This window comes from Oncorhynchus mykiss, chromosome 8 (assembly GCF_013265735.2).
Source record: "Oncorhynchus mykiss isolate Arlee chromosome 8, USDA_OmykA_1.1, whole genome shotgun sequence".
In the NCBI taxonomy this organism is placed as follows: Eukaryota; Metazoa; Chordata; class Actinopteri; order Salmoniformes; family Salmonidae; genus Oncorhynchus; species Oncorhynchus mykiss.
In genome coordinates, this window is record NC_048572.1 from 53,046,280 (window position 1) to 53,059,607 (window position 13,328).

Consider the following 13,328-nt stretch of genomic DNA (forward strand, 5'->3'; position numbering starts at 1 on the left):
GCACCATTGATGCTGCTGCTATAAACTCTGGTTCTATACAGTTTACTACCCATACAGTAGGTGGCGGAATGCACATTCAATGTTTGTGAACGCCATTATACCAGAGAAAACACTGATTCTAAAATGGTGCAGTTTGCATATTTTGGGGATTTGAGAAATAAGTGTAGTAACACTAAATAGCTCTGTAATCCTCCTCTTTTCAGAGGTGTGTTTTCCCGCAACTGCATTAAGAATGTTGTACAATGACTGGGCATGAATTCTGTTCTGTGCGGCACTCGCAATTTGAGTGCTCTTTGAGAGGATATTATTTTCGCTCATAGAATGCGACTGTCACGTTCCAACCATAGTTCTTTTGTGTTTTCTTTGTTTTAGTGTTGGTCAGGACGTGAGCTGAGTGGGCATTCTATGTTGTGTGTCTAGTTTTCCCATTTCTTTGCCAGTCTGCAAGGAGCCGCCAGTCTGCAAGGAGCCACCAGAGCCGCCAGTCTGCCAGGAGCCGCCAGAGCCGCCAGAGCCGCCAGTCAGCCAGGAGCCACCAGTCAGCTAGGAGCCGCCAGTCAGCCAGGAGCCGCCAGAGCCGCCAGTCTGCAAGGAGCCGCCAGTCTGCAAGGAGCCGCCAGAGCCGCCAGTCTGCCAGGAGCCGCCAGAGCCGCCAGAGCCGCCAGTCAGCCAGGAGCCACCAGTCAGCCAGGATCCGCCAGTCAGCCAGGAGCCGCCAGAGCCGCCAGTCAGCCAGAGCCGCCAGTCAGCCAGGATCCGCCAGAGCCGCCAGTCAGCCAGGATCCGCCAGAGCCGCCAGTCAGCCAGGATCTGCCAGAGCCGCCAGTCAGCCAGGATCCGCCAGAGCCGCCATTCAGCCAGGATCCGCTGACTGTCCAGAGCTGCTAGAGTCTCCCACCTGTCCAGAGCTGCTAGAGTCTCCCGCCTGTCCAGAGCTGCAAGTGTCTCCCGCCTGTCCAGAGCTGCTAGAGTCTCCCGCCTGTCCAGAGCTGCTAGAGTCTCCCGCCTGTCCAGAGCTGCAAGTGTCTCCCGCCTGTCCAGAGCTGCTAGAGTCTCCCGCCTGTCCAGAGCTGCTAGAGACTCCCGTCTGGCTAGAGTCTCCATCCTGGCTGACTGGCGGCTCCTGGCTGACTGGCGCCTCTGGCGGCTCCTGGCTGACTGGCGGTAGTCAGCCAGAGCCGTCAGTCAGCCAGAAGCTGCCAGAGCCGTCAACCAGCCTGAGCTACCTCTCTGTCCTGAGCTACCTCTCGGTCCTGAGCTACCCCTCGGTCCTGAGCTACCCCTCGGTCCTGAGCTGCCCCTCGGCCCTGAGCTGCCCCTCGGTCCTGAGCTACCCCTCGGTCCTGAGCTGCTCCTCGGTCCTGAGCTGCCCCTCAGTCCGGAGGAGTTTGTTTAGTCCAGTGGGGCCCTTTAGTAGGGTTGCCAATCCTAGGTCGGCAGCGAGGGTCGCCGTTCCTAGGAGGAGACTAAAGCGGACAAAGACTATGGTGGAGTGGGGTCCACGTCCTGCACCAGAGCCGCCACCGCGGACAGATGCCCAACCAGACCCTCCCCTATAGGTTCGGGTTTTGCGGCCGGAGTCCGCACCTCGTGCTTCTACACCTGCATTGCTTGCTGTTTGGGGTTTTAGGCTGGGTTTCTGTACAGCACTTTGAGATATCAGCTGATGTACGAAGGGCTATATAAATACATTTGATTTGGGTACTGTCACGTTCTGATCATAGTTCTTTTGTGTTTTCTTTGTTTTAGTGTTGGTCAGGACGTGAGCTGAGTGGGCATTCTATGTTGTGTGTCTAGTTTTCCCATTTCTATGTTTGGCCTGATATGGTTCTCAATCAGAGGCAGGTGTTAGTCATTGTCTCTGATTGGGAACCATATTTAGGTAGCCTGTTTTGTGTTGGGTTTTGTGGGTGGTTGTCTTCTGTCTTTGTGTCTATGCACCAGATAGGACTGTTTCGGTTTTTCACATTTGTTGTTTTGGTATTTTGTAGTGTTCACGTTTATGGTCTTTATTAAACATGTTGAACTCTAACCACACTGCGCTTTGGTCCGATCCTTCGTCCACAGAAGAAAACCATTACAGCGACGAGCTGACATATTGAATAGATAAACAATTATACTATGGGATTGTCGGATTTTGCTGTTGCTTTCTCGTGATGTTGACTGAAGAAAATTAAATGTGGGCAACAATGTTTCATCAGATAATAAAAAAATTGCATAACCAAAGATACTGGGTCTCAGCTCTGCCTGGCTCTTATTTGGATCATAGGTACCAGGACCCGGCCCACTTTATAAATTATCAATAAATCAAATGTATTCATAAAGCAGCAGTTGTCACAAAGTGCTTATACAGAAACTGAGCCTAAAACCCCAGATGTAGAGGCACATTGGGTAGAAAAAGCCAGGTGGAGATTATAACAGTACATGGCCATAAAGGCCAGATCGTTCTTCAAGATGTTCAAACGTTTATAGATGACCAGCAGAGTCAAATAATAATCACAGTGGTTGTAAAGGGTGCAAGAGGTCAGCACCTCGGGAGTTAATGTCAGTTGGCTTTACATAGCGTTTAGAGGTCGAGACAGCATGTGCGGGGTGGGAGGGTCCGGTGAACAGGTCAGGGTTCCATGGCACAGGCAGAACAGCAGAAACTGGGTCAGCAGCACAACCAGCTGGACTAGGGCCAGCCAGTTGTTGTCAGGCCAGGTAGTCTTGAGGCATGGTCCTAGGGCTCTGGTCCTCCGAGAAGGGGGGGGGGGGGGGGCGAGAGAGAGAGAGAATTTAAGGGAGCATGTCTGAGATCAGAGGACACCAGATAAGACAGGAGAATTACACCAGATATAACAGACTAACCCTAGCCCCCATCCCATAGACTATTGCAGCAAAGTTACCCCCGGACAGGGACAACCAGGCAGGATATAACCCCACTCACTTTGGCAAAGCACAGCCCCCGCACCACTAAAGGGATATCAACAGGCCACTAACTTAATACCGAGACAAGGCCGAGTATATCCCACGAAGATCTCCCCACCGGACAAGCCCGAGGACAGGAAGGATGGAAGAGCACAAGCAGGCCAGTGACTTACCCTCCATGATTATCACCCATACTAAGTACAGCCAGTGGTGTTAGTCAGGGTTGGGTAAAGGTAATCCGTTACAGTTAGTAGTTGTCCAAAGTTGTCCAAAACTGTCCAAAATTGTAATCAGTAATTTGGATAAAAAAACAACTCTGTAGCGTAATCTGATTACTTTCAGTTACTTTTATATTATGTTCACGTTAAGGAGCATTAGAAGACAAAAAAGGATCCATCAAATGCATTTAGTTTGCCATCAGTTCTCTCTGACTTGTGTTCAGACTTGTTCAAGTGGAAAAACTTAAACGTGCTCCTTTTTTTCAATGCTAAATTGAATGTCATTGAGAAAACAGAAAGGTGTCCTTGTATTTTTTCACAAACATCCTTTCTGAATTTAAAAGTAGGCCTAATCCAAGAAGTAATCATCTAGTTTTTCAAAAGTAGATGTAATCTGATTACAATAGTTTTGCTGGTAATGTAACCGATTACATTAAAAAATGTTTTTAAACTGATTACATGTAACCAGTTACTCACCAACACTCAAATTGTCATCAACGTGTGTATAGGTGGCAGGGAAATCAGGCGTAGGAGAATCGAACTTAGTATAATGGAGTAGTTTAATAACTTAAAAACACAGCTCCAAAACCTTAATACATAATCAAAGCAAAGCAAAACAAAGTGGGTATGAGGACCCAACGCGTACCAATACAAACAAACAATCTCTGACAAGGACATGAGGGGAAACAGAGGGTTAAATACACAACAGGATAATGAATGGGATTGGAACCAGGTGTGTAGGAAGACAAGACAAAACCAATGGAAAATTAAAAAATGGATCAATGATGGCTTGAAGACCAGTGACGTTGACCGCTGAGCACCGCCCGAACAAGGAGAGGCCTCGACTTTGGAAGAAGTCATAACACAAATAAAATACAATTGTATTTGTTACATCCTTCGTAAACAACAGGTGTAGACTAACAGTGAAATGCTTACTTACGGGCCCTTCACAACAATGCAGAAAGTGACTAGGCAACAGGATAGATAATAAACAGTAGCAGCAGTGTATGTGATAAGTCAAGAGAGTTTGTGCAAAAATGGCCAATGCAGATAGTCTGGGTAGCTATTTGGTTAACTATTTATCAGTCTTATGGCTTGAGGGTTCATGGTCCTGTTGGTTCCAATCTACGGTACATCTTGCCATGTGGTAGCAGAGAGAACAGTCCATGACTTGGGTGGCTGGAGTCTTTGACAACATGTTCTGAGTACACACCTGGTAATCAGTCTGGTCCCGTGGCCTTGTGAGTGTTAACCTTTTTAAAGGTCTTACTCACACCGGCTATGGAGAGCGAGATCACACAGTTGTCTGCAACAGCTGGTGCTCTCATGCATGGTTCAGTGTTGCTTGCCTAATTTGCAGCATAGAAAGCATTCAGTTTGTCTGGTAGGCTTGCGTCACTGGGCAGTTTGTTTCCCTTTGTAACCCGTGATAGTTTGCAAGCCCTGCCACATACGACGAGCGTCAGAGCCGACATAGTAGGATTCAATCTTATTCCTCTATTGACGCTTTGCCTGTTTGATGACTTGTTGTAGGTCGATGCAAGATTTCTTATAAGCATCCGGATTAGTGTCCCGCTCCTTGAAGGCGGCAGCTCTAGCCTTTAGCTCAGTGCGGATATTGCCTGGCTTCTGGTTGGGATATATACGTATGGTTACTGTGGGGATGACTTCGTCGATGCACTTATTAATGACGCCGGTGACTGATATGATAAAATCTTCAATACCATTGGAATAATCCCGGAACATATTCTAATCCATGTCCTTGTTTGTCTACGACTTCAAGAAACATAGAATATTCTCGTTGATAGCATAGTCTCGTTGATAGTATAGTCTCGAACGGAGCTCGTCCAGTTTGTTCTCTTGTGACTGTATGTTCGGCAACAGAATGGAGGGTAGAGGTAGTTTATTTACTCGCTAACGTAGTGCTCATCTGCCTCTCTTGCGCCATCGCTTCCTCTTTCGAGTCCCGGGGATTAGTGCCTGGTCTGAGTAAGCAGAACGTCTATAGCTGCCAACTCGTTGAAGTAGAAATGGGGAAGAGTCATAGGAAAGAATGGCAGAGATTATGTAAAACAGAAAGGAAAACGCTGCACACTGCTTCTCATGATCCCAGGTGATTTTATTATAACAAGTGTGCAGAGTTTTCCTTTTTATTTTTCAGTTTCTCTTAAGTCCTGTTAGTTTGGCTACTCAGCCTACCTAAGTTATCCCTAACCCATCATAGACCTGCCATTCCCAACCAATCAGAGCGCTTGGAAATGTGCATCTGGACACTGCACCCTCCCACTCAGGTCCGAGTGTTATCATCATCATCCAAAGGGAGAAGACACAAGTTTCTGAGGACATTTTATTGTCGGCAGTAACACGAATGTCTGAATGTTGCGCGTGCAACATTGTTTTTTTTTACATGCTGTGTAATAATAGGCAGTTACCACCAATGACTTATTGTTACTTTGATAGCTTTCAGACATATGTTCTACTGTATGGCTGTTACTATTCTTCAATGTTAGAGTTGCCAATACTGATTTGCCTATTGTTTATTGCATGTAGTATTATTCCATACTGCCATAAGTGTTATTGCATTGGTTGCACAAGGAGTTTTGCCGAAAGGGTTTAATTATTGTACTGGTAAACATAGTATTTTGCATGCACACGCTAACACAGTGGCCTTTAGTGGCCTTTATTAAGGTGTTTTATTGCGCTGTCATGGGGAGCTTCAGAGTCATCCCAGACAGTTCTTGGAGCTTGCTCATGCGCAGGGTAATTTACAACCTGGTGGCACCAAGGCAGATCTGATAAGGTCTCAGCCCAGGCAGATTCTCACACAAAGCTGGAGAGAAAGGTTGACAAAGGGTCAGGATTTATGGCACCCTAAGTAATTGTCTGTCTTCTCTTTCTCTCTAAGAGGTGACTGTTTCAGTTTATATTGGTGCTATGTTTATAGCCCTTTATAGACATGTTATAAGTGTAATGCCATTTGTCATTTATTCATGTACATATATGTATATTGCGTAGTTACAACCCTTAACTAATACTGTTTACATGTGTTCATATCGTTGTCTTATAGAGCCACAACAAAAAGATTCCAAGTCATTCGGATGACCAAAATCATATAAACATCTTCAAATGGAAACTGCAGACAAAATCATATAAACATCTTCAAATGGGAAACAGCTGTGTCTGCGAGTGTGCGGTGGTGACTACCAAGAGTACAGTGATGGGCCTCAACACCATGTACTAACAGGACAACACTATAGAGGACAGAACCAAACCAATCAGTTATAAGTATAGAGCGGGTGAGGGCGTATCAGACAACCGTTTTTACGTGGTCCTTCTAGCCGGATTTAGAGAAGATGGTCCGTCATGGTCCGTCCTTTCTCCGGGTTTAGAGACCAACAGTTTTTCACATGGTCTGTCCTTTCTCAGGGTTTAGAGACCAACAGTTTTTCACATGGTCTGTCCTTTCTCAGGGTTTAGAGACCAACAGTTTTTCACATGGTCTGTCCTTTCTCAGGGTTTAGAGACCAACAGTTTTTCACATGGTCTGTCCTTTCTCAGGGTTTAGAGACCAACAGTTTTTCACATGGTCTGTCCTTTCTCAGGGTTTAGAGACCAACAGTTTTTCACATGGTCTGTCCTTTCTCAGGGTTTAGAGACCAACAGTTTTTCACATGGTCTGTCCTTTCTCAGGGTTTAGAGACCAACAGTTTTTCACATGGTCTGTCCTTTCTCAGGGTTTAGAGACCAACAGTTTTTCACATGGTCTGTCCTTTCTCAGGGTTTAGAGACCAACAGTTTTTCACATGGTCTGTCCTTTCTCAGGGTTTAGAGACCAACAGTTTTTCACATGGTCTGTCCTTTCTCAGGGTTTAGAGACCAACAGTTTTTCACATGGTCCGTCCTTTCTCCGGGTTTAGCGACCAATAGTTTTTACAACTCCAACCCCTGTATGCTCTTCAGCTTTTTATTTTTTTTATTTGACTAGCCAAACCAGTTAAGAACACAATCTTATTTACAATGACACAATGGAGACATAATGTAAAAAACAAAAACAAAAAAAAAACGTTACTATCAGCATAAAAAAAAGCACAAAATGGCAGAACTGGTCAGGAGCCTGTAAAATGGCTGCTATCCACTGCAGTGCCATCTGGTGCGAGGGTACACAAATAAAGAGCTGGTTTCACCAGACACTGTTTGAAATGTTCATGTAGAAGTACAAGGATGCTTTGCTTACTGTGAATTTGCTTTGACTGTAGTTTAAAAGGGTGGTCGTTTTATTTCCTGTGTTGTATGTATTGTGGCTTTGCCTTCATTATGGTGAAGTTAATAATTGAGAGACCAAAATAGGTTATTCTTGCAAAAGACTCACTTTTTGCAACCTTGCTTGCACAGGTAGGAGAGACATCAGAGACTGTAATATTCTACCCTCTGCCCAGGCTTTTATCTGGGGGCCGAGGCTAGTAGTCTCCCTAGTCCCCAGGCAGATAGGTTGCCTCCCACATGAACAATGTTCTGTTGCCCTATACAAGCTGCGTTTAGACAAAGAATATATATTATACTGACAAGATAGCCAAGTGACTGCTCTAATGGAAATACATGCTCTCAATGATTGAAGGCTAGCCAATGAGAGGGCAGATAAACGTGTGAACAACAGGCACAATTAAGTTGTTTTTCTAAAAGTTGCAGGAATGCCCCGAGCATCATCCACCTGTATAAGTACATTTGTAACAGCCTAAGCATTACGAAACGTGTATTCGATCAAATAATTCGACACTCTCATAGACCGCCATACAAAATGGGTTTATCTCCCGCGGACAGATTTTGGGCGAAGTAAATCCCCTCCGATTGAGACAGGCTGAATCGGGTTGATTTTGATATTGGTGGGATTCGTTTTGCATGACCCGGTACCCCGGTTGAGCTGAGTTTGCAATTTTAGACCGTTCCCTTGGCCCTTAAGTGAAGGTTTTACTCACCTGGTGCACCGGGAAATGCAAAAACAAACTCCACCATTTTTACTATTATCACATCAGGGCGGGATGATCGAGTGACGAATTTTCGGGCAAGGGCGGTCCATTTAAAACCCATTCCTTCCTCCCTTGCCCTGCCATGTAAACCTCATCCGATGTGTCTACTTAATTTGAGGATTGAGGGAATGTGGTGTTTCTTTTAAAGTGTTTGGAATGCACTAAAGTCTGGGATTTCCCGAGACTACGACGAATAAAATAATATTCATACAATTTTCCTCCCATCCAGTAGGTGGCGTGCTTTACCATTTCTATTCATAGAAAGCGGTATCCTGTCTGCGACGTCAGCATTTTTGACCAACTCTGCAGCTACTTGGGAAGACTTTCAACTGTGAAGTTGGAAAATTTTCAAAAATGGTCAGTATTTTGTCATCATATGTTGACAATCTTAAACATGTTCCGCGTATACATGTAATATGCATTGTCATGTCGGATAGACGTTTCTTTGGAAATGGATGAGGGTGGATTTGTGCAGCATACTTTTGCCGGTCTGCTGTATGTTAGCTGCAGGCTAGGTTCCAGCGTGGCGATATGGCGCTCAAAGGCCTACCTCAACATTTCCAATTGCACAAAAACCTGTTTGTTGTCGATGTCAGCCTAAATGCTGTGTTTAGATGGTACGAGGTAGACGGCAAAGATGTCATTGTTTTCAACGAGAACACGATGGTAAATGCCATTAAGCCTGGCGGTGAATTCCGTCAGCCTCCACGGTAAACGGGACTAAAATATTTCAACTTTTGCCTTCGCGTTGTTTTCTGCCTACAGTCGTGCTAGTTTACTTTTGCCCTCAACCAAAAAAGAAATGGAACAAGAAAAGTTTCTGCCGAGGTGCACTTTGAATATGCTACAACAGTCCACATGTAGTTTTCCTCTGCAATGAAAACTTGTAATAATGAATAGAAAGCCAGACTACCCCATAGTAGAATAGTCTATATTTTTACCTAGTGGGCATGTTGTGTTCTCAGATAAATATTACTCTAGAGACGCATTCAAGTTATGAGTACCATAGGGATGGAAACGTGTATTCGTAAAAGCAGTCAATGCACAACTATTCGTTGCTATCGCATGTTTAATGACGTGTTAAGGTGGGGATCCCCGTTTTCCGTTTCTAATATCCACGCGAGCTGTACCATTTTTAAAACCGGAAGTCTTAGCGGCAGCATGCGTTGCAATTTGCGGTGACTTCATACCGGAGAGTGGCGCTAAATATATAACGGGTCAATTGTAGACCAACTTGGGGTAAAACGACAAATTGTGATGAGACGGATTACATTTTTTGTTGAGCAAGAGTAGTGGCAACCAGGAAAGTGTTGGTGGGGGTGACATTAAGTGGTTTCTGTGAGAAGCTCAGGCATATTATCCTCGGTGGCGTTTGGCCTACATTATATTCATTGTGCTTATGCACTTTATTTGGGGCCCAGACTGCAGAAATGTGTATTGCATGTTAGCTGACACGCCTGAACCATTCGCCAGAAGTCTGCAGTGGCAGCTGTCTCACCTCTTTCTCTCTACAGGGCTTTGTGAAAGTCGTTAAAAGTAAGGCCTACTTCAAGAGATACCAGGTGAAATTCAGGAGAAGGCGAGGTACATTTTTCTTGATATGTCTTGCACAGTCACGCACCCTTTTATATATCATATTCTCGCCAACTTCTGGCTGCGATTCAAACTCATAAAAGACACACCCTATTTGTCTTTGGTACAAATGATTAGCCAAGCAAGGGAAGTTTGCAATGTAAGCCCCTCAGTCCTAGTTTTTAATGGAGTTTGCAAGTGTACAATTATGTACACTTCGGGCCTGAAACACCCCATAATTCAATTTGCGATGATTGTACATCCGCTAATAAAAGTCCGGCAAAACGTAAAACCTCAACACGGAGTCAACATACAAGTGTAAGTAAAATCGAAAGTAAATAAGTTCGAAATTGGGCTACTCATGCACAAACATGTTTCGTGAATGTTTTTGTTGGGTTAGCTTTTGGAAATTGTAGAAATGAAACATTTTCCTTCAAAGTTTCAGCTAGGCATGCTAACGCTAGTTAGCTGTCATACAGTAGGTGTATATTAATAATTATACAGTTAATTAAATTGACTGTTGTGCATATAAAGCACCCATAAGCTAACAGTAGCTCAACACAATCGGCTGGCGACTAATTTCCGGGCAAGGGTGGTCCATTTAAAATTCACTTGCCCCGAGGGGAGAGGGTGTGTCTGTTAAGTGTTTGGAATGCAGCCACTGACTGAATAGAATGGAGAATACATTTTAAAAAAAATGTATGACAAATGCTGGCGTACTAACCAGTTGTCTGAATGTGATACATTTGCTGCTTCTTGATGATGATTCCAAGATCTCTGAGCAAATTGTAGTTGGTCCTTCATTTGCGACGGCTGATGTTTTTTTGTTCTTTCAAGACGGGGCTGAGAGAAGCGAGATGAATGAACTACTAGAAGTGCTGAAGATAAACAGTCAAGTGATTGGCTAATTCTGGCATACTAGCCAGTTGTGTGTTTGGTGTGATTGTCTTTGACAGAGGGGAAGACTGACTACTTTGCCCGTAAGCGCCTGGTCATACAAGACAAGAACAAGTACAACACTCCCAAGTACAGGATGATCGTGAGGTTCTCCAACAGAGATATCTGCTGTCAGGTGAGTGCAGTGTGCAGGCTTTTGTCCCTGCCCAGCTCTAAGAATCTTGATAAATAATGTTTTACCGCATCCAGACCCTCACCACTTCTATCTCTGTTTCAGATTGCTTATGCCAAGATTGAGGGTGACCAGATTGTCAGTGCCGCCTACTCCCATGAACTGCCAAAGTACGGCATCACAGTGGGACTGACAAACTATGCTGCAGCCTACTGCACAGGCCTACTGCTGGCTCGCAGGGTAAGGGACACACGCATACTGTATGCATACACACGCCTCACGCTCATACACATAGAGGAAGGCATAGCTGCATGCACACACCCGTGGCAATCCCATAGAGATACACATACGCAAGCGTGCACACTTGCGCAAATGTTCTCGTGTTTTCATGAGGAAGCTGGTTGACGTCGCTGTAATAAAACTGGAATGACTTCATCCCGAGTAAAGTTGTTTGTCAGGGTATTGTTGGCACCTGTGTAGCCATTCATCTTCACTGGCAAATTAATTGATTTTAAAAATTAAAACCTACCACTGCATCCTGTACCAGTATCATTATGCTGAAAAGGGAAGACGGATCTATGTACAGTTTTCTGAAGCTTATCCATTTTCTCGTAATACTTTTTTTTTGCGGAAACCTGTGACGCTGGTATGGGGATATTCTTTACCTGCTTTTACAGTTGTGTGGCCTCCCGTCTATCATTGAATGCAATTCATTTCAGTATAGCAAGCTACTATTTGAGGATATACATGTGCATTTCTCTAATGAAACATTGTTCTCTCTCGCTCCTCAGCTGCTGAACAAGTTTGGTCTGGACCAGGTGTACGAGGGCCAAGTGGAGGTGACGGGAGATGAGTTCAACGTGGAGAGTATAGACGGCCAGCCGGGGGCCTTCACGTGTTTTCTAGACGCCGGGCTCGCCAGGACGTCGACGGGCAACAAAGTGTTCGGAGCACTAAAGGGCGCCGTCGACGGTGGCCTCTCAATTCCTCACAGGTTAGTTGAGTGCAGGTTGAAGCTGAATATGGATCCCCTTTTTTGCCCATCTAGGACTTGAAATGTTCTATATGACCAACACAGAGGGGTAAAGTATTATAGTTCTCTCATAAACCTGTAGTGAAGGCTGAACACCTCACTGCGGATCCTGTCGGGAGATACAAAATGTGTCCACGTCTCTTGCATTTCATCGGGAAAATGTTTGCCCAAAACTAGACTATCAATTCTGCAATAAGACGTTGTCATTTTAAAATGTGATTATGGAAAATGTTTTTTTATGACTATTCAAAGTCGCTGTACACTAAATCGACCAAAGTAATCGGTGTGGTACCCCTCTCGCCCCTCAGCACAAAACGTTTCCCAGGCTATGACATGGAGAGCAAAGAGTTCAACGCAGAGATGCATCGCAAACACATCATGGGCATGAACGTGTCGGACTACATGAGCTACCTGATGGAGGAGGACGAAGACACCTACAAGAAACAGTTCTCCCGCTTCATAAAGAACGGCGTCACGCCAGACACAGTAAGGCCGTTTTACACAGCCCACTGAATCAGACAGTGATGGAAAAGCCTGTACTCCAGATCCTGTAATGGGAGAGTATCAGTTGGTTTGGCAACTCTTATTTAAATTCGCTGCTTCTTGATGATGATTCCAAGATCTCTGAGCAAATTGTAGTTGGTCCTTCGTTTGCGACGGCTGATGTTTTTTTGTTCTTTCAAGACGGGGCTGAGAGAAGCGAGATGAATGACCAGATAATGCTGAAGGGCTGTTTGTTGGTTTTCTGTGGACCCTGGTCCTGAACTGTTTACCTTACCTCCGCCTGAACAATGTGTTCTTTCAGGTAGAGCAGATGTACAAGAAAGCACACGCCGCCATTAGAGAGAACCCAGTCCACGAAAAGAAACCCAAAAAAGACGTCAAGAAGAAGAGGTGGGTTTGGTACAGTTGCTGGCTTTACACTTGGGAACATTTGCATATTGTGCATTGGGGTAGTGCTTCTTTATGATGATACGAAGTATGCTGAGCAAAATGTAGTTGGTCCTTCATTTGCAACAGCTGATGTCCATTGTCCTTTCAAGACGGGGCTGAGAGAAGCGACTGTATATTGTAGTTCCACTGGTAGCGTCAACATTGAGCAATCAGCCTTTAATCTCATTCGCTGTGCTGATGGTTAATGGGGGTATTGTTTTTTTGTCGCAGGTGGAACCGCGCCAAACTCTCATTGGCACAGAGAAAGGACCGCGTTGCCCAGAAAAAGGCCAGCTTTCTACGAGCACAGGAAGCAGAGGCGGCGGATGGTTAGACGGACCACTGGCTTAATAAATGTATTGCAAATGACTTTGTTTCACCGTCACTTTGCTCCCTGCGGAAGCACGGCTTCCTGTATACTGCAGTTTTTATATTTGAGGGAAATTCTGGTGTGATTGAATGAGTTGATTTAGCAGGTTCTCCCACACATTCCGTTTTTAACATCCTTTACGGACCTTTTTTAGTCTGTGCATATTTTTTTCATACTCACTGCACGCACAGACGGTCAG

General features: G+C 44.9%; 1 protein-coding gene and 1 non-coding gene across 2 annotated transcripts; both read left to right on the forward strand.

Annotated features, from left to right (window-relative positions):
* Nucleotides 1–8,257: 8,257 nt before the first annotated feature.
* On the forward strand, nucleotides 8,258–13,287 carry rpl5a (ribosomal protein L5a). Its single transcript, XM_036985652.1, has 8 exons — nucleotides 8,258–8,509; nucleotides 9,667–9,736; nucleotides 10,681–10,796; nucleotides 10,899–11,033; nucleotides 11,585–11,787; nucleotides 12,135–12,312; nucleotides 12,632–12,720; nucleotides 12,991–13,287. The coding sequence occupies exons 1-8, from the start codon at nucleotides 8,507–8,509 to the stop codon at nucleotides 13,091–13,093; spliced, it is 897 nt and encodes a 298-aa protein (XP_036841547.1). The 5' UTR covers nucleotides 8,258–8,506; the 3' UTR covers nucleotides 13,094–13,287.
* Nucleotides 11,830–11,953, forward strand: LOC118965683. The gene has a single exon (XR_005053061.1). It is a non-coding gene; the product is annotated as a small nucleolar RNA SNORA26 (small nucleolar RNA).
* Nucleotides 13,288–13,328: the final 41 nt, after the last annotated feature.

Bases quoted from the DNA above. Each gene is read 5' to 3' on its own strand.
- rpl5a (XM_036985652.1), top strand. The intron at 9,737-10,680 runs GTACATTTTTCT...TGTCTTTGACAG, and splicing joins GAAATTCAGGAGAAGGCGAG to AGGGGAAGACTGACTACTTT. The intron at 10,797-10,898 runs GTGAGTGCAGTG...TCTCTGTTTCAG, and splicing joins ACAGAGATATCTGCTGTCAG to ATTGCTTATGCCAAGATTGA.